This window comes from Gorilla gorilla, chromosome 19 (genome assembly GCF_029281585.2).
Source record: "Gorilla gorilla gorilla isolate KB3781 chromosome 19, NHGRI_mGorGor1-v2.1_pri, whole genome shotgun sequence".
Classification (NCBI taxonomy): domain Eukaryota; kingdom Metazoa; phylum Chordata; class Mammalia; order Primates; family Hominidae; genus Gorilla; species Gorilla gorilla.
In genome coordinates this window covers 98092119-98112625 of record NC_073243.2, presented here as the reverse complement: position 1 = coordinate 98112625, position 20507 = coordinate 98092119, and the positions used below count along the sequence as shown (strand labels likewise).

At 40.2% G+C, this 20507-nt stretch overlaps 1 protein-coding gene across 1 annotated transcript in view; it reads right to left on the bottom strand.

Moving 5' to 3' along the window:
• DNAH5 (dynein axonemal heavy chain 5) overlaps nucleotides 1-20507 on the bottom strand; it is a 321482-nt gene that overhangs the window by 224978 nt on the left and 75997 nt on the right. The window contains exons 2-9 of the mRNA XM_055366994.2: nucleotides 16311-16445; nucleotides 13294-13378; nucleotides 8472-8632; nucleotides 7305-7526; nucleotides 5662-5799; nucleotides 4361-4537; nucleotides 2332-2445; nucleotides 1538-1645 (exon numbers count right to left, since the gene is read on the bottom strand). Of these exons, the coding sequence (XP_055222969.2) occupies nucleotides 1538-1645; nucleotides 2332-2445; nucleotides 4361-4537; nucleotides 5662-5799; nucleotides 7305-7526; nucleotides 8472-8632; nucleotides 13294-13378; nucleotides 16311-16445 (1140 nt within the window). The remainder of the gene's footprint in view (nucleotides 1-1537; nucleotides 1646-2331; nucleotides 2446-4360; nucleotides 4538-5661; nucleotides 5800-7304; nucleotides 7527-8471; nucleotides 8633-13293; nucleotides 13379-16310; nucleotides 16446-20507) is intronic.

Below are 20507 nucleotides of genomic sequence, written 5' to 3'. Positions count from 1 at the left end.
ATATTGTCAAAATCATTTGTGAAATCACAGAGTTGGAAGCACCATGGAAAATCGACAATTTAGGCCACCTTGTCTATGCAGGACGAATGTCTTAACCAACCAAGGAAGGATTCATTTCCTTGCCTAAAAACTGATGAGTTTCCCCAAATCTCCTTAGGAGCCTGCTCTAATATCTAACTCACAGTTTACTAGCACCATGTAAAGTACTGCCAATCCTGATCTTTTCATGTGACCATGATCAGCAATGGAAACGTCAAAAGGAGAAGGTCACAGAGAGAAGGAAAACTAATGCACAAAACCACTAACATTTTATTCATCTCTCCAAACTTTACAAAAATCCTCAGAAATGTATTAATTTTTTGAATAAAGCATAAGGAAAATTAAATGACTATGCTGTATCCATGGAAAGATATGATGCCCAGGATTTACAGTGCAAGGGGTGGGGGTATAGGTGAAACAAGATCAGCCATGCGTGGATATCTGCTGAATCTAGGTGATATGTACATGGCATTCCAGTATACAATTCTCTCTCCTTTTGTACCTAATTCAACATTTCCATAATGAAAGGTTTTTTACAATTAGATAAATGGTGGTTTCCTTATTTTATGCTAAATCAAGTTTTGCAAATAATATGCATAAAATCTTAATTAATAACACACATTTACTTGTGGGTGTCATTTACCCAGGGAATACTCTCGCAACCCTAACATATAATTTTAAAGTATAAGGAAGTTAGGAGGGAATCTTGCAGCCATCCCTCCTGTCTACCTGAACTACCTACACGACAGAAGGAAAACGTTTCCCATTGAGCTCTTAAGGCTGGATGTCTTTATTCCCAGGAAGAATTGTGCTTCCTACTGCATTAGTATTCAGAACACGAGTCTTGATTCGTCAAAAATTCTTCTATTTTAATATAACACTTAAGATTTTTGCTTTGATAATGAAAAAGTCATTTACTTCTTAGAGACTGTTCAAAATGAGAATAGCAACAGTGCTTACCATAAACACTTACGAGTTAGGACATAAGGTTTAAGCATCGTTATGTTTTTTGGCAGAATCATTATAATTGCTTTATAGATTACTACAACATTGCAAGTGGCTTTTATTACCATGATTACTGTTCTAATAACACCAAGTAAACAACTGTGGCATCAAATAAATTTGGAACAGTGGCATATGAAATACGAAACAGGAGATAGCCAGTTAAATATAGCTTTTCTTAATTAAAATTTACCCAGTAGGAATACATGATGTGCTAAACCACATAGGAAAGAAATTCCAAGAGCAATCTTTTTTCATTTGTATTATATAAATAATAAAATATTTATTATAATAATTACTTTGGGAAATAATGCTTTACGATTTGCTAGAATCAGCCTCTGACATAAATTTAATTCTATCTCTATTGATAGCCTAAGCCTTTTTAAAATTTTAAGATACATATTAAACTGAGCCAATGTGGTAATTTTTAATTATCAAAAAATTGATCACTGGCAAAGAAATACAAATGAACATGGACTCTACATCATGCACTTACCTTTACAAACAGAGATGTGATCTTCTCAGAGGTATTATAGTAATGAGAGATACTATAGATCATTTTAATTGCATTTATTAGTGTAGGAATAGCATCCATCATGGATAGCTGAAAGATATCATCAAAGTTTTCAGAAAAAATCATCAAATTCAGCAAAATTCTAATAGACTAACCATTCCATCAGCATTAAAATAAAGTTTAAGAGCTTTCTATTAAAGATTTAAAAATACTATTTAATGCTTTACATGAAAATAATATATTTAATATTAATTTTATTAGTCATATATGGTTAATCAAATTTAATTTCAGTGGAAGAAACATTGACCCACTGTTAATGACAAGCAACAGCAAGTTAACTGTTAACTATTATTAAGGATAAACTGTTAATAACAGTTAATGTTGTAATAAGTAAAAGCAGGCACTTCCTAAAGCTAAAAGATTTAAAAAAACATCACCAGCTAATGACTTTTTCCACAGTTCTTTGGGGTATATAGTTCAGAATGTCCTTTGCAATATTTAATGGAAAATCTAACATGCAATAAATGTTTTAAAATATAACATCTCATATACATCTTCAATAGATAGGAGATAGACTGCTTAGAGAAATAGATATAGAAATACAGATATCTGTGCATATGCGTGTATATACCTATATATATGTAATTTTCTTGAAAATAAAGTTTCTAAGACCTTTCCAATGAACTGTAATATTGATGAAACAAAATTCAATATTCAATTCAGCTAGTGCAAAAAGGGTTATCTATAGACTGAAAGAGTAGAAATCCTTAACTCACGGGATCACTGCTGTACAAAGGGTCACAACATTTTTCAAGTGTATACAAGTATTTCACATTGTCCTTCGCTTCATTAGTTGCATCAGTGATTCGAATATCCATCTCCCGCCAAGTCTAAGCACAATAGGGAAAAGCAATTTTAATGTAATTATTAACAGAGGAACTTCCAACATAACCACTGCTAAGAGTCACCACAAGTCCATTAGGCGAGACTTTCTGTCCATCTCACAGAAAACTGAATCCAGAGGGGCGAGAGATATTGCTATGCTGGAAAGCAATTTAAAATTTTTGACTAAATGTTTTAAAGCATATCTTCCAGGGCTTCTCATATAAAATCTATGCCATGACTATCACACAGCACCAGGAGGGCAGCACCGCCCTTTAAACTCACACCTTTTCCCCTGCACTGGTTAGCAGACCCATTTGATACCACACTTCCATATTTTCTATCTTTCCTCTATTCTAACCTGAACTCCCTTCCTATATCCCTATACATTTATCCATTAATGTAGTAATTGTTTATTATCTGCCAACTGTATGCCAGTACTGTGCTATGAGCTAGGAACTTAGAAATGGAAAGATAATCTAAAAGTGAGAGAAGTAAAAGGAAATTATTTAGCACGTCAGTACATTCCATTGACTTCATGGAAGTCTGACTGATAGTATTTCTGAACTGTATTGCAAGGCTCACCTCTGCTATTTCTTTGAGGAACAATATAAGGTAAATCTATAGCACGTTTATTGCAAGAAATTATTACGTATCAAAACATGCAAATAGCTAATAACACCCATGCAAATAGTTAACAAACAGTCTTTCCAGCACCAGTGCCAGACGAGTTAGGCAGCCTATATGACGGTCCCCAGTGACCACAGACTCCCTGTATTCAAGCTCTTGTATTCATCCCTTCTTGATCATGGGCTGAATCTAGTGACTTGCTTCTAATAAGAAGAATATGGCTGAAGTGATGGGATGTCACTTCCAGGATTAATTTACATAAAGACTGTGGCTTCTAGGTTGGGGGCTCTCTTGCCCTCCCTCACTTGCTCCCTTTAAGGGAAGCCAGCTGCTATGTTCTAAGCTGCTCTACAGAGAGGCCCATGTGGGAAGGAACTGAAGGAAGTCTCTAGCCAACAGCCAGCAAGAAACTGAATCCAGCAACAACCAGATGAGTAAACTCAGAAGCAGATCTTCCCCGAGTTGAGCCCTAAGATGAACTCACATCACAGCTACAGCCTCATGAGATACCCAGAGTCAGAGGCACCCAGCTAAGCTGCACCCAGATTCCTGGCCCATAGAGTGTGAGATTGAAATATTGGCTGTTTTTGTTTTTTGTTTTTTATTTTGGCAGAGTCTCACTCTGTCACCCAGGCTGGAGTGCAGTGGCACGACTTCGGCTCACCGCAAACCTCCACCTCCCGGGTTCAAGCGATTCTTCTGCCTCAGCCTCCCAAGTAGCTGGGACTACAGGCACACGACACTATGCCCAGCTAATTTTTGTGCTTTTTAAGAGATGGGGTTTCACCATATTGGCCAGGCTGGTCTCAAACTCCTGACCTTGTGATCCACCTGCCTCGGCATCCCAAAGTGCTGGGATTACAGGCGTGAGCCACCACGCCTGGCCTACTGGCTGTTTTAAGCTGCTAAGTTCGGGGGTTGTTTTGCAATATAAAACTAATATACAAGGACTAAAAAATAAATACAGATAGGGTGAGTTTTCATTATTATTATTTCTAGCTGGTCTGAAATCATAAAACATAGATATATATATAAACATGCTATCATGTTCTGTCTTAATTACATACAATGCCAATAACACATATACATACATGTACACCAGCTAACGACTGCCTTTCATTCAAAGACTATTTCCGCAGCCTCCAAAGTGATGTGAGGGAAGTATTATGTAATTTTAAATGTTTTTCATCAAGGTATAATAACATTTTTTGTTCCTAATCACTCTATGCCTTGAAAATATGCATAGAGAACTCTCATTCCCATTTCACAAGGCAAAATGAAATGGCTGACGACCTTCAGCAGTTTCGACTTGGCCGCCGCAAGCACTGCCAGCACAGCCTTCACATCCGGGCTTTTCAATTGTTCCAAAAGGTAGTTAAACTTGGAGAGTCTTTTTTTCCAGTGCTCCAGCTCCGCTCGTGGCCCAACGTCATCCGCTTCCTTCCGCAGCTGATTGTTTTCAGCAAGAACCTGCAAATGCGCGGGGAAAAACACGAGCCATTGCATGGGGCTGGAGATGCTAAAGTTATAAACAAGCCAAAAAAAAAATAAGGAAATCAGTTATCCTATCTGGATCATGATATATGCGTATTCCATGCTTCCAATAACAATCTTTTACTCACTTAGCGTGTATCCATTTTTAAAACTTCAACGAAAATTTCTTTGACTTGTTTTAATTGAAAACCACTTATGCTTTCCTCTTTTGAAAATAGTTTATATTTTGGGGGGTTTTTAAAGATTTTTGATTCATACTTTTTTCTTTTATTGATACTTATTTTACATATTTATGGGGTACATGTATTTGTTATATATGTAGAATGTGTCATGACCAGGTCAGTGTATTTGGGGTATCATCACCTTGAGTACTTATCATTTCTGCGTGTGGGTAACATTTCAAGTCCTCTCTTCTAGGTATTAGATTGGTGCAAAAGTAATTAGCCATTGAAAGTAATGGCAAAAACCACAATTACTTTTGCACCAACCTAACACTTTGAAATATACAGTATACTGTTGCTAACTACGGTCACCCAATCTGCAATCAAAAACTACCTATTTAGTGAGCTGTAATGAGCTTCTGAAGGCCATGACCTCAGGAATTTTTCTTAGCTATTCATTTACTCTATAACCTTGGAGGAACACGGCCTTGTTAAACTGCATGGCTCAGGCTAGTGGATTTTAATTGTGCTTACTTTTTAATGTAATGTCCACCTTCATTCCTTCATTGAGGACTTTTCTGAATTTGTGTTTAAGGTGAAGTCTCAAGCTCCCTTTTGGAGGACATACTAAATTAGAAAACTCCTCATGCTTCTACAGGGGTTCTCTCCAAAGTAAATTAGACATTGAGAAAAGAAACTGGCAAAGTGCAGCATTTGAGTGATATAAGTATATGCAGCCATTTTCTTTCGTTTCTTAGAATTCTTACTACCTCTTCTTAATTCACGACAGTAAATGAAAACTACATTGGACCTCTCACCTCCTCAAGGATTTACAGTAAAACTCTTAACAAATGGAATATCGTATGTTCATACACCTTCTTCCATTGTCTAGTGCAGTAATGTGGTACCTGAAATTGATGTTTGGTTTCTCAAAATTACCTGTTCTGTCTGTTTGATCCATACTTTCATGCAATCCTCTATTTTTCCCAAAGTCTCAGGGTTATTTGCTAGAGTCAAGTAGTCCGTAGGTTCCTTTAGGGTTTTCAGTTCAAGTATGTCACACTTTCGAAGGTTCACCTAATTAGAATGAAATTAAATAATCAGATGATGCTTTTGTAAAACACACAGACCGTGGGCCCTGTGTTTTCCACTTTGCTGCACTCTGACAGCGCTCTGGAAAGCCCACCAGGTAGCACATACCTCCTCTCCACTCCCATGTGCCTTTGTCCACGCTGCCCCCAGACTGACGGGACCTTCCAACACTTCCCTGTGATCCTACACAACCTCAAATTCAACCCAAAGCCCACTGCCCTCTCCCACTCAGAAAGAATGCCTCCTCCCACCTGGGGACCCATCTCATTTTGGTAATACTTTTATTGCAATATGAAGTGGACCCATATGAAAAAAACACTGCTTTTTTAGATAGAATGCCAACAATTTTATTTTTTTAGTAGTAAAAATGTTTGCTTTATTCATGTATACATATGTAACAAACCTGCACATTGTGCACATGTACCCTGAAACTTAACATATAATAATAATAAAATTTAAAAAAATTTTCAACATGTAGAATGCCAACAATTTTATTTGGTCCAACCTGCAATTTGGTCTGCCCTCCATCACAGTCAATCACAAATATAATTCGGGTGTTAGCTGGAGTCATCCTGTGTCTGTCTGGATAAAATTTGCTTAACTCCCCCATTCCACATCCTTTGGAAAACATAATGCCCCTTCCCCAATCCCAGCAGGATCAGCATTTCCGGGAGAGGAGGGCAGAGTGTCACACTGTCATCATTACCATAGGATCCATTTCCCTACCTGCCCCTACGCGCCTGATCTGGGCTCTGTCATCTCTCTTATTCCCTTATCTTCTCTCTCTCTCTCTCTCTCTCTCTCTCTCTCTCTCTCTCTCTCTCTTGCTCTATCTTTATCTCTCTCTCACTCCCACACACACACACACACACACACACACACACACACACACAAGCGTACATCCATCAACCTCTGCCCCAAGTAATCACAAACACAGACTTATTATAAACAGCACAAATCATACAGAAACTAAATGTCACCTTTGCCAAAATTATTCTTAAAGGCCCTTTTGATCATTGGCTGAATCACAGGATCAAACTTGCTCTCTCCAAACATATCAATTCCTCTTTCCTTCTGCTTCTTCAGGATCTCTTCCCACCTCCATCTGCCACCCACACACCCCCCCCCCCCCCCGCCACACACACACACACACACTTCAGTTCCAAATTCCTTTAATTCTAGGATGCACAGCAGTGCCACAAGCATTTCTGACTCTTGCCTTTGGAGTCACTCATCTGACTGTCTGAGTAAAGCCCTACAACACTGCCAGCGTTTTTATGGAACCCCTGAATGTGTTGATCATTACAAACTGTAGAAATTTAAATCTAATCACCACCACATCTTGAAGGAGCAATAAAATTGCCTACAAAAATTTTTGAAGAACTGCAACATAGAGGAATTAAGACCATCTAAGAGAAGCATTACACACTTATGTACTGTGCTTGTTGACCACCTGATCATTTTTAAAGGAACAGCTTATTCGTCCTCACCTTCTCCTTCAGACTCTCCTGTGCACCTGACAGGACGTTCACAAAGCCTTCCAGGGAGCTCAAGAACTCCTGGCGAATGTTAGCTGCGTCCTGAAGGCCCTCGAGCTTGCCCCAGCCATGGCTCGTGGCTCTGAGAGCAGGAATGAAGATGTCCGACAGCAAACGTCTCACACTGTTGAGCAGGCCTCCATCTGCCGCATCTAACATGTTAAAACTCACCTCCTGGAAAACAGGCAGGAGATCTTTTATTGTAAAAATGATCCTCAAATGCAACACAACTACTAAGTCATTTCTTAAATGTTGTCACTTTACCAAATACCCAGTAAATTATTAGTTTGTGCCAGGTGTGGTGGCTCACACCTGTAATCCCAGCACTTTGGGAGGCTGAGGTGGGGGGATCACTTGAGGTCAGGTGTTCGAGACCAGCCTGGGCAACATGGTGAAACCCCATCTCTACTAAACATACAAAAATTAGCCTGATGTGGTGGCAGGCACCTGTAATCCCAGCTACTCAGGAGGCTGAGGCAGGAGAATCGCTTGAATCCAGGAGGCAGAGGCTGCAGTGAGCCGAGATGGCACCACTGCACTCCAACCTGGGTGACAGAGCAAGATCCTGTCTCAAAAAAAAAAAAAAAAATCAGTTTGACAACCTGGTTAAGAAATAAGCTTTACACTATTCTAAATTGTAATCATCAAAATAAAAGCATGAAATAAATAGAATACCAGATGTTTACCAGTTTATTTACTCCAAGAAGATAGTGCACCTGTCAGAGGGAAGGGGAAAACTTGTACAGATGCATTTTACTTTGCACAAAAAAATAAAGTTATATATCCACTTTCAGAAATCTTATCTTAAATGTATAAAATTTGCCATTAAGTAAATTATGCCTGGGGAATTCTTTAGAAAAAGAAAGTCCTCACTGTTATACACACACCCAGAAGGTTATACCAATTTGTGTTAATAAATTGAATATTAAGTCCTCTTACTCAAAAGATTTAAAGGGAATGTCCTCTTAATTTCTTGCTTTAAATTTTTAAAAAATACTTCTCTGAAAGTAGTTTTAGATACTGTAGTGAATACAATGATTGTCTCCACCAGAGGAATATTTGTGTGCAAGTTGTGTGTTTTTTGGTAATTCAGAGTAAACAATGGCTCTTGCCCCTTACCTGGTGGATGTTGTCAGGGGTGATGGCTTTGGAAGGGTCAGTCCTGATGAAGAACACACATACCCCAGTAAGAGCCACATCGGTTCCCTCGGTCACGAACACCTTAGGTTTTTTAATCTTTCCAGAAACAAGATTTACCCCTCCTAGAGAGCCAGGTTGTCCTACAAAAGCAAAATAATTTTAGTTTCACAAATGCTTTTTGCAGTCCATGTGGTTCCCTTTGGAATGAAGTTTCCTTGTTAAAATATTGCCATTGTTGACTTGTCCATGTGCCTTAGGTGGGTCCACCTCTTGAACAATCTCTAGCATGAGCCGTACAGGGATCTTAAAAAATCTGTTTGATTCCAGATCACAGGTTCACTTCAAAATTGTTGTTTCAGGGGCAGTGAAAAGAGGGAAGGAGGACAATGTATCTACTGGCATGTACTGTGTTCCAGACCCTCTGCTAGGTACCCTGTGTACATTATTAAAACTCACAACCCAGCTGGGTGCGGTGGCTCACGCCTATAATCCCAGCACTTTGAGAGGGCGAGGCGGGCAGATCACCTGAGGTCAGGAGTTCAAGACCAGCCTGGTCAACGTGATGAAACCCTCTCTCTACTAAAAAAAAACAAAAATTAGCTGGGCGTGATCGTGGGCACCTGTAATCCCAGCTACTTGGGAGGCTGAGGCAAGAGAATCACTTGAACCCAGGAGGCGGAGGTTGCAGTGGGCAGAGATCACACCACTGCACTTCAGCCTGGGCAACAGAGCGAAACTCAGTCTGAAAAACAAAAACAAAAACAACTCTGAGGCAGCTGTGACATGTTCCAAGTCAAACAGCCAACAGGTGGCAGAGCCAAGGTCAAAAACCAACTCTGACTACAAAACTCGGAACCCCCACTTCCCCATGCTGTCCCTACTCTGTCATAGTCAGCATACCTGGTTATCTTGCAAATACTGCTGCAGTCAGGGTCTTGTAGAGGTAGGACCACTTAATGATTAACAATGTGGGCTCTAGAGTCAGATTCTCAGAACTTCAATCTCAGGCTGCACTCCCAGCCACGTGACCTTGGCAAGTTACTTTATCTTTCTGTGCCTCCATTTTCTCCTATTCACATCTTAAAAATGAGAATAATATGGCCGGGCGTGGTGGCTCATGCTTGTAATCCCAGCACCTTGGGAGGCCGAGGCGGGTGAATCACCTAACATCACGAGTTCAAGACCAGCCTGATCAACATGGAGAAACTCCGTCTCTACCAAAAATACAAAATCAGCCAGGCATGGTGGCACATGCCTGTAATCCCAGCTACTCAGGAGGCTGAGGCAGGAGAATCGCTTGAACCCAGGAGATGGAGGTTGTGATGAGCCAAGATCACACCGTTGCACTCTAGGCTGAGCAACAAGAGCAAAACTCCGTCTCAAAAAAAAAAAAAAAGAATGATACTAGAACTTAGCATCTGAAATTGTTGTGAAAATCAACACACTGTGTAAAGTCCTTAGAAAAGCACATAACAATACTAGCCTCTGTAAGCATTATTATTATCAGTACTTGAACAGTCATCTTTGATTATCCAAGCATGTGGCTCATTGAGTAGATAATTTAAGTACATAGAATACACTCTGAGCTATTTCATTGTGTTCTTACCTGCCCAAGAAATGTTTAGATCTCCAAATGGACCGGTAGCTCAATCAGGATCACTGCGGTGGGAGGATGGTGCTAATGGTGGACTTTGGGACGGGGAGTGGACCAGAAGTTGAATCCTAAAATCCTGGGATTGGAACCTCTCGGAGTAATCCTCCCTCAGGGATCTTCCTCCCGTGGTGCTAGGCTAGAGACCTTGACTGGGGCTTGGACAGTGAACCCTCATTAAAGGTAACTAGAAGATCAATCTCCCCCTCATTCAAAATTGCATCCTGCTCCTGGCTAATATCACCTGGGTCTCATGAGTAATAAGATGTTAGGCAACAAGTTTCAACCAAGGCACCAACGCATGATAGACAACAGAAAACAGAATTTCAAAGGAAAAAAAAAATTCTGCAGAAATTTCAAAGCTGTTGTCCTAGAACTGATTAGACATCTTCTCCCTGGCCCCCATCAGAATGCAAAAGGGTCAAGAGCGTGTAGACTAAGGAAGGATTTTGTGAGGACAGTTATGCTAAATATTAGTCCGTTTTCATGCTGCTGATGGAGACATACCTGAGATTGGGCAACTTACAAAAGAAAGAGGTTTGATTGGCCTTACAGTTCCACGTGGCTGGGGAAGCCTCACAATCATAGCAGAAGGCAAGGAGGAGCAAGTCACGTCTTACATGAATGGCAGCAGGCAAAGAGAGGATAAGACCCAAGCAAAACAGATTTCCCCTTATCAAACCATCAGATCTCATGAGACCTATTCACTATCATCAGAACAGCACAGGAAAGACCCGCCTCCATAAGTCAATCACCTCCCACCAGGTTCCTACCAAGACACGTGGTAATTGTGGGAGTTACAATTCAAGATGAGATTTGGGTGGGGACACAGAGCCAAACCATATCATGCTATGCAAATGGTGAGGTTATAAACTGTTCCTACTTTTACCTCAGGTCAAGAATGAGACTGCAACTGTCCCAGCTTGCCCAGGACAGGGGGGTTTCCTGGGATGCAGGACTTTCAGTGCTACAATCAGGACAGTCAGTCACTCCAGTCAATAAAAAAGGTCTTCAACCCAACCACCTAAAGAGCTTGATTTATGTCTCCTGGAGTTTAGGAACAAAATGACTGGGATATGACACCTGACCAAGAAATCTAAGCACAGTGCTCAATAAGGCAGATAGAGAGAAATTGTACTGCACTGGGAGCTAACAGCACCACCATGGAGGGCAGGGACCTAGGAACCCAGGTGGGGCCCCTGCTGAAAAGAGCCAGACTGGAGCCACCTTAAATCCTACTCAAAAGGAGCACCTGAAGGAGGATGGGACAGAGTGAGCGAGACTGGTGGCTTAGACTACCAAATTTCAGAGGCCATCATCAGGACAGCCTGTCACCTCGGGAGAACCCACCACCGTGCCCACAAGAGCAAGGTAAGAGTGCAAGGTCAGCAGCTCATGACAGTGCCAGTCCAGTAAAAACTTTCCTGCACCTCTTCCCTCTTACCTTTGCCCTGCCTCTGGCCTCACACAGTCAGCCACTTTAGTTAAGCTGATGTGGACAAGGGGTAGAAGACGAAGGTAGGGAGAAGAGCACATGGTCCTCCCTCTTCTCCTACTGAGAAGTTCAACCTTCAGAGAAATGGGAGGTTCAAGGATGAGGAGGGAAGAATATTTCACTTTCCATCAACTGGACAGTTTTGCTTTTTGAGTTAAGGTTGTGTTTGTAATTTGAAATGACTACAGAATTTTTTGTAATCTAAGAGCATCCAGGAAAGTCACAGGATTGCCTGCATTCTAATCCAAGTTCAGAAGAAGGACTATCACCAGTGAGAAGATTTAAAGGTTAAACTTGGTTTTATGTTTACATCCTATGAACACTTCTTGGTCCAAGTAAAATTTACACAGAAGGCCAGTTTCGTCCAGTGCTCCGTTCATGGATAAACTTGATCTTTCATTTGAGCTTATGTTTTGCAATCTGGTGTAGAAACCAAACCTTCTATCTCTTGATTTTTCACTTAAAATGTAATAAGCCTTCTAAGCACAAAATATCAAATTGACAGCTTTGAGAAAATGCCAGTTCAAATTTGCATGCATAATTTCTTCAGTTTTTAAACAAAGAAGTATAGTCTTACTATATGCCAAGAGCAATAGCTATTTTCCCTTTTATCAAATGGGTCATAAAAAGGATGTATATAATATTTTAATATATTAAATAATACATTTAATCAGATATTGACTTATGTTCCTACTTAGGCCTTTAAAATTACATTAATCCACTTAAAAGTAGAATAGACTACGCCAGTTGAATCTATAGAAAGATTTGCAAATTTGGGCCAGGCACGGTGGCTCACGCCTATATCCCAGCACTTTGGGAGGCCGAGGCAGGTGGATCACAAGGTCGAGAGATAAAGACCATCCTAGCCAACATGCTGAAACCCCGTCTCTACTGGAAATACAAAAATTAGCTGGGCGTGGTGGCACGCACCTGTAGTCCCAGCTACAGGCTGGGACTGTACTTTGGGAGTCTGAGGCAGGAGAATTGCTTGAACCCCAGGAGGTAGAGGTTGCAGGGAGCCAAGATTGTGCCACTGCACTCCAGTCTGGTGACAGAGCGAGACTCTGTCTCAAAAAATAATAATAATAAATAACAACAACAAAAAAAAAAGATTTGCAAATTTTTCATAAATGAGAATGATGAAACCTGTCATCCAATATTATTTATTTAAAGCAGAGTCAGTAGAAAACACAATGTGATAGCTAACTAAAAAGGGGTGTTACACATACTGGCAATAATTCCTATGTTAAAAAGAAATAATGCCTATATACATGTGAAACAGGTGCCCATTATAAGTTCTAGAAGATAAAACACAGAATGAACTAGAATATAAGAAAAGGAAGTCAAACGTAATCTACTTTATTATCTTCATTGCCAGCACAGCCTGAGAAGGAAAACGAGACAACTCCAATAAAGTTAGAACAACCAGGCTAAATACCAACTGTAATCTGTCCTCCATCCTTGAGGTGAAACAGAACTTCTTCCACAGGGCCACACCCTACACACTAATGGTTTCCCACATGGACCCACACACGCACCTCCCTTCCGCCCGCAAGGTGAAACAGGTCCATTCTCACAGTAGCTTTCTTCTTCAAGCTACCCTCAGATAAATCTAATAACACATTTCTGGGTTATGTCACATCAAATTCAGATACCTGTTTCTGCTTCCTCCACATCTTGATAGTAAAACATGAGGTGTCGGAGACCTCCAACAGCAAAAAGTTGATCAATTCTTTCAATCTGGGAAAAAGAAAAAGGCAAGATAATGATTTTCAATCCAAATTAGAAACTGCAATTAAATCAGCATTAATAATATAAAAAAGGAAAATTTACTGTCATCTTTCTTATTCAAACAGGACTGCATCTAATGTATCCTATAAAAAAGGGAGCATTTACATCAAAAGAATCAATGTCTCACCATAGTAAAGACTCTGTTCAAAAAAGTAATTTCATGAATCATAGAAATATTTGCTACTTATGCACATTTGAAAAGCATTGTCCATCCATATTTGCAAATTCCCTAAAGTGTTGCGCTGTTGAAGGGAGATTTAAATAGAGATGAGTGCTTCAGTCAACTGCAGATAAGCAAGAACAAACCTTTCAAAACTTAGTCTAACACTCTAGAGATAATTAATATTAAATTGCAATAATCACCAAAACTGCCAATGAGAACATATCTGACTATGAACACACCTTCCAGTAAGCAACCTGGCACTAAGCTGGGACTAAGAGTCCCATCCCTGAGGCTCACTGTAAGTCTACAAGTCTAACAAATGGCCTGCTACCAACAGAAACACTTCTTTTAAATAGTCAATAGCACAGTTTGGAATTCATATGAAAATAAAAAGATAAAATCCACACACCCATTAGGCATTAGGATGGCTACCACCAAAAAACAGAAAACAGCAAGTGCTGGTGAGGATGTGGAGAAACTGGAACCCTTGAGCACTACTGGTGGGAATGTAAATGGTGCAGCCGTTGTGGAAAACAGTATGAAGGCTCCTTAAAAAACTAAAAATAGAATTGCCACAGGATCCAGGAACTCCACTTCTGGGTATATATCCCAAAGAATTGAAAGCGGGCTCTCAAAGAGATATTTGTATACCCATGTTCATAGTAGCATTACTCACAATAGCTTCCACAAAAGATGAAAGTGACAGATAAAGCAATAAACAAAATGTGGTATACATATACAAGGGGATATAATCCAGCCTTAACAAGGAGAGGAATCCTGGCACATGCTACAACATGGATGAACCTTGCAAACCTTACACTAAGTGAAATAAGATGATCCCAAAAAGACGAACACTGCATGACTCCACTTGTGTGAGGTACCTATGGAATAGTCCAATTCCTAGAGACAAAAAGTAGAATGAGGGGGTTGCCGGGGGCTGGAGGGAAGGAGGACTGTGGAGTGGTAGTTTAATGGGTACAGCGTTTCTGTTTTTGTAATAAAAAGCATTCTGAAGATTTATTGCACAGTAATGTGAACGCACTTAACACTAAGGAACTGTACACTTAAAATGGTTAAGATGGTGAATTTTGTGATGTGTATTTACTACATCTTAAAATAATGTTTTTAAAGGACAAAATCTAGCCTGAACAATTAAATGTGAAAAATAAGTCCCCTTCAATTTCCACCATGATTGAAGATGCCACAGGGACGAGGAGGAAGGACTCCCCAAGATTCAATTCCAGGCCAAGAATGCGGTGAAGGGCATGCTTCCATCACAGCCAGTATTGAAGCTCCTATCCCTCCCCTCTGTGCTTGAGAGCCTGAGCCAGATGCTTTCTTTAAACCTCCAGGTTCTGACATTCCTGGGTCCTGACCTTGACATAGGAGTTTAACCTGGTATCCCTACAGAGCTGAACTTTTGCCTGCTTCTTCCCCTTGCATATTCCCAAATCCAGATGTCTGAATTGGGAAGCAGGGTGGAGTTAAGCATTTCACCTCTGGAACAATCTCCCCAAGTGGCCCTCTCTGCTTTTATGCCTCCATATTCTGGGAATAATATTATCTACCTCCTGGTATTATGAAGATGGAAATGAAGTCATAGATGAAAGAGACTGAGAACAGGGACCGACACATGGTAAACATTCAATAAGTGTCAGCTATGAGGAGAAGGAGAAAGAGGAGAAGCACATTTCCTCAGCTCCCGCTTGATCCATCCTGTAGTTTACCCATTTTCGTGTTATCCATTCTTAATTGTTCCCCAACTCCTACTAACCCCACCAGAGTAGCCCAGCAGGAAGGAATGAAGCCAGTGGTGTGCCACAGATGGCTCGTACTGGCCCAGGATATCCAATGGATCATAACTCTTTCCAACTCAACATTTTGTTAACATGATGATAGTAGTTTGGAACCAGCCATTGTGGGAGTATTTACACCACAGAAATTAGCAGATTTTCAAACTAGTACCTCCCTCTGCCTACTTCTTCCAATCTTGCCCAAATCCAGTTGTTAAAATTTACAAGACTACCACTGAAAAGAATTCCCAACGGTGTGGCACCCTGTCAGCAAAAAGGGCTTGTCTTCTTTCTTTTTTTTCCTAATGTCTAATTCGTTTCTTTAAAAAATCTTCAGGAATCATCATAGGGCTGCTTATATGCTTTTCTCACTGCCCAGGAAATTATATCTTCCCATATTTTGGCCTTCCCCAACCAAGGTCAAACACAAAGCAAATCACACCCCCAGTTTTAAAGAAAAATTGTAGCAGAAGATGGGAATCAAAGCAAGCAGGTTAGGAACAAAAGAAAGCAGGTTCAGCTGCCAAACCAAAGTGAAAGCCAGAAAATCATGGCACAAATCCAGTGCCTAGAACAGGGGAAATGCACAAAAGACGAATCGGCAACTTGAGAGGAGATTCTGTTCCCCGGCTTTAGTTTCCAAAATGGCATGAGAGCCCAGCTTCACTGGATGTAGAGAGATGCAGACAATGCCATCAGAATCACAGAACTCAAATGACAATTATAAGTGCCCCTATTCAACATGGAGAGCTGGAGAGCCTTAAGCTCATTCTGCAAGCACCAGTACAGAGTCAGAATGGAGTCCTGTCCACGTTAAGACAGGCACCTCCCTCTGGGCACAGCATGGGATCCTGCCACAGGACTGTGTCAACAGACCATCTGTGCCCTCCATAATCAAGTCAGTGAGAAGTCAAACGCATCCCACCTGATTCCCTTCAAGAATGGCATCCTCCACTTCGGTTTTGTTCAGGTCCAAACAGGAAGCCACAATTGCAAATAAGTAGTTATGCCTCGCATCCAAAAGAGCCCGCTTGGCTTCCTTCTCTTCCTTCAGTCTTTGCTAAAAGAAAAGAATAAAAATGTTACACGGAAACTGCTGTTCTCAAGTGGATTCATTTTGTAATAATTTCATACAATTGTTGTTTTTTCAAGTCTTAGGTATCCAAATAACAGACAGCTTAATGGTACCAATTTTTATGTACTATCTTCTATTTTTAGAAATAATTTATTTCTCTTATGAAAATAAAGCATGCTCATTGTTGTGAAATTGCATAATACAGAGAAGCCAAAAGAGAGAAAAATCATCTGCCATCCAGAAATTATTATTGTTAACATTTTGTTCTAAATCTTTACACACTTATTTCTATGCATATATAAGCATTCAACAGAATATCAAAAAAGAGATCTCCATTTTTGTAAACATTTTCCTAAGCCATTAAAGTAATATTTTTTCTACAGTATCTCCTATCTTTATTGTTTATCTACAGCTACATATTTGGTCTTGAAATTAACTTCTGAATACCATTGCTTGCTCTTTAACTATCAATTGTTAATTATGAGAATAAGGCATGCTTAATGTAACCAATGTTGGCAGTTTGAAGCATGTCTTTCCTTATACTGTATGATCATACAATCCTATTCAAATATATGCACACACCTATATTTACATCATACTATAAAATGTTTTCATGCATTTCTCCCTTAACAATACATCATGGACTTCTTTCTAGTTTAATACAGACTATTCCATCCTGTGTAACAGCTGCAAAAATATTCAGTATGAATGTACCATACTTTATTCAACTATTTTGACACTGGTAGACATTCGGCTTCCAATTCATTCTTGGAATAATACATTACCTTTAATGCCAACCAGTAGCTCCCACTGGGAAGAGGAAAAGTGGCCCCTCTGGATCCCTTCTTTTAATCAACAAACATTTGTTAAACACCTAATATGTGCCAGCACTGAAGAGACTAACACTACCTGGTAACCTCAAAAAAGCTCATGGCCTGGCTGGCAGGATGTGAGCTGAAAATTTAAATATGACAGATGGCATGGCAGTTGCCACAGGGGCATCAGATTTATGGGTCTCCAAATGCAGGGGCATTTATGGGTCTACAGAGAAGGAGCAAAAAGAAGGGTCTCCCACTCTAGCCTGGAGTTGATAAGGGGTAGGGGTGGGGATGACAGGACAGCTTTCAGGAGGAGGTGGCTGAAGCCTAGCATTGAAGGAGGGTTGGTCATACTCCTAGGACAGTCGCCTTTCTGCATACACAAAGGCTGAGAGGCACACAAAAGCACATTCTGAAAACCACAAGGTAGCCAGGATGTGTGAACTAAAAAGGACTAGGAAAACATAATAGGAAATGAGAAAAAAGTCAGATCATAAATATTTTCTGAACCACATTACAAAGTTTAACTGTTATGTAAAATCCACGGAGAATCACTGATGAGTTTCAAATCAAGAGAGATACGTGTTTAGCTGTCTGTGCAGCACTGAAAAATCCATCATTCTGGCAGTAGTGTGGAAAGTAGGCTGGCGTGATGCATGCCCAGAGGCAGTCAGGTGGGTGATGGTGGCATTCCCAGACACTGGGTTCATCAAGAGGAACAGGTTGAAGCAACACAATCATAAGTTCAGCTTTTGGATGTGTAAGATTTTGAGGTGACTCAATACACAGGTGGACGAGGCAGACAGGCCACTGGAAATGTTCAAGGGGAAATTGCATTGCAGATACAGATAACATGCAGGTTCTCAATTTAGCACGATGACTTTATGAGACAGACCATTCTTGCTGTGAGGAGCAGTCCTGTGCAATGTGAGGTTTTAGCAGTGCCTTTGGTCTCTAACTTCTAGGTCCCAGTAGCCTCCACCACCAACTCCTGAGAATAAAAAATGTCTCCAGACATTGCCAAATGGCCCCTGTGGGACAAAATAACTTCTCCTGTTCAGAACCACTGATATGACACAGACATATATATAGATATAGACATAGGCACATATAGACAGACATAGAGAAGATGGTCAATATAAAAGCTACAATGTCAAATCAGTGTGAAAACAATGTGGTACCTGTTGGAGTTGTGCAGTACAGAAACTGCAAAAGTACACATCAACAGCTCTTTCAACCAGCAGGTGGTATGTGCATTCAATAAGTATTTGTCAAATGAATGAATAAATCAAAGTTTAAACCATGAGTGCAGATATGATTTTTCTAACAAACATATTGAAATGAAAACACACTAAAAATGTGAAGAAAATTGGGGACCACCAGTATCCTAGGAGCAAGGAGAAAAAGAAGTGCAAATAAAGAAAGCTAAGGATGAGGTTGGGCACAGTGGCTCATGCCTGTAATCCCAGCACTTTGGGAGGCCGAGGCAGGTGGATCACCTGAGGTCAGGAGTTCAAGACCAGCCTGGCCAACATGGCAAAACCCTGTCTCTACTAAAATACAAAAATTAGCCAGGCATGGTGTCATGTGCCTGTAATCCCAGCTACCTGGGAGGATGAGGCAGGAGAATCACTTGAACCCAAAAAGCAGAGGTTGCAGTGAGCCGAGATTGCGCCATTGCACTCCAGCCTGGGTGACAGAGTGAGACTCCACCTCAAAAAAAAAAAAAAACTAAGGATGAATGTGCAAAGAAATAGAAAGGAAACCAAGAAACCATAGTATCAATAAATCATGGAGAGTGACCAATAGCAACAATGCTATACAGGATTGGTTGGGTTAATTAGGATATCTTTAGGGACTGTGTTTACAGGATGGTTGCAGCTTCTCACAGCTCTTTTGCAGTGTGACTGTGCCACTAACCTGTCAAGAAACAGACTGTATTTCCCCTCCCCTTGAATTTGGCTAGCCCTATGGCCAGTTTTCACCAAAAAAAAATCTGAGGGTAAATGAGATGGGACTTCCTAGGCTAGTTCTTAAGAGATCTTCACCTTCTGCCCTTGCACTTAGAATGTTGCCTCAGAACTCAGCCATGTAGGGAGACCAAATGAAGGAGAACAAAACCTTCTGGTCAGCGGTATCATCTGACCTTCTAGCTGACCCCAGCACCAACTTTCAACCATTTGAGTAAGCTGTCTTGGATGTTCCAACCTAAGTTTCCCCTACAGATGACAGCAAGCCAGCCAATGGCACCTGCAGAAGAACCACCCAGCAAAGCCCAGTCACTCACAGAATAAAGAGAGATAACAGATGATTGTTTCTGCTTTACGCCCTTAAGTTTTGGTATGGTTTGTAACGCAAAAATAAATAATAGAGTAATTTTGTTAGAATAATTTCATTGGTTGGACAGAAATAAATATAGATTTGAGAAAAAGATGATTGGGAAAAGAGAAATATAAAAATGCTGAATATAAACTACTTTTTCCAGAAACTTGACTATAAAGGAATAGGGTATGGTAGTAATAGAGAGGAAAATTTAGAGTCAAGAAAGAATTTTTTAAGGTACAAAAGACTTAACGGAAAAGTAAAGATGAAAAAGTTGGAGATTTCAGAGCAATTGAAAGGTTATTGCTAGACCTATGCAAGATCTCTGAACTTGAAGGACTACCTATCTGAGAGACAACTTTGCTGGGGAGGTGGCAAGAGGCAGGATTCAGGTTTAAAAAATAGATAATCTACCTGTTTTCTCACCATTTCTTTAAAAACAAACATGTTAGTTCATTCCATAAACATCAAATAAAAGTACATTTAAAACTTTTTTCAAACGTCACTAAAGCCAGGAAGATGTCCTGTTGTTTTGAATTGTTTTCTGCCTTCCTGGCAGGGAGAAATAAAAGACTTTTCTCTAAGTGATCACTCTAAGTTTGTGCTAAATATCTTTAGCAGCTTGAGAACTCAGAGGTCAACCAGGGAGCCAGGAATTCAGCAACAACACAAAGAGATGGCAAATGCTTGGTAGCCAAAACTAAAAATAAAAGAAGTAGACAGCCAGAAGATTCAAGATGTAAAGGAACTGAGGGCTTCCAAAGAGCACAGAGATTTAAAAAAGATTCTTCCATGGCAAGGAACTGAGGCGTTCCAAAGAACACAGAGATTTAAATAAGATTCTCCCATGGCAACACATTACTTCATAACCCAATTGTTTCTGATTCCAGAGGAAAAAATATCCTAA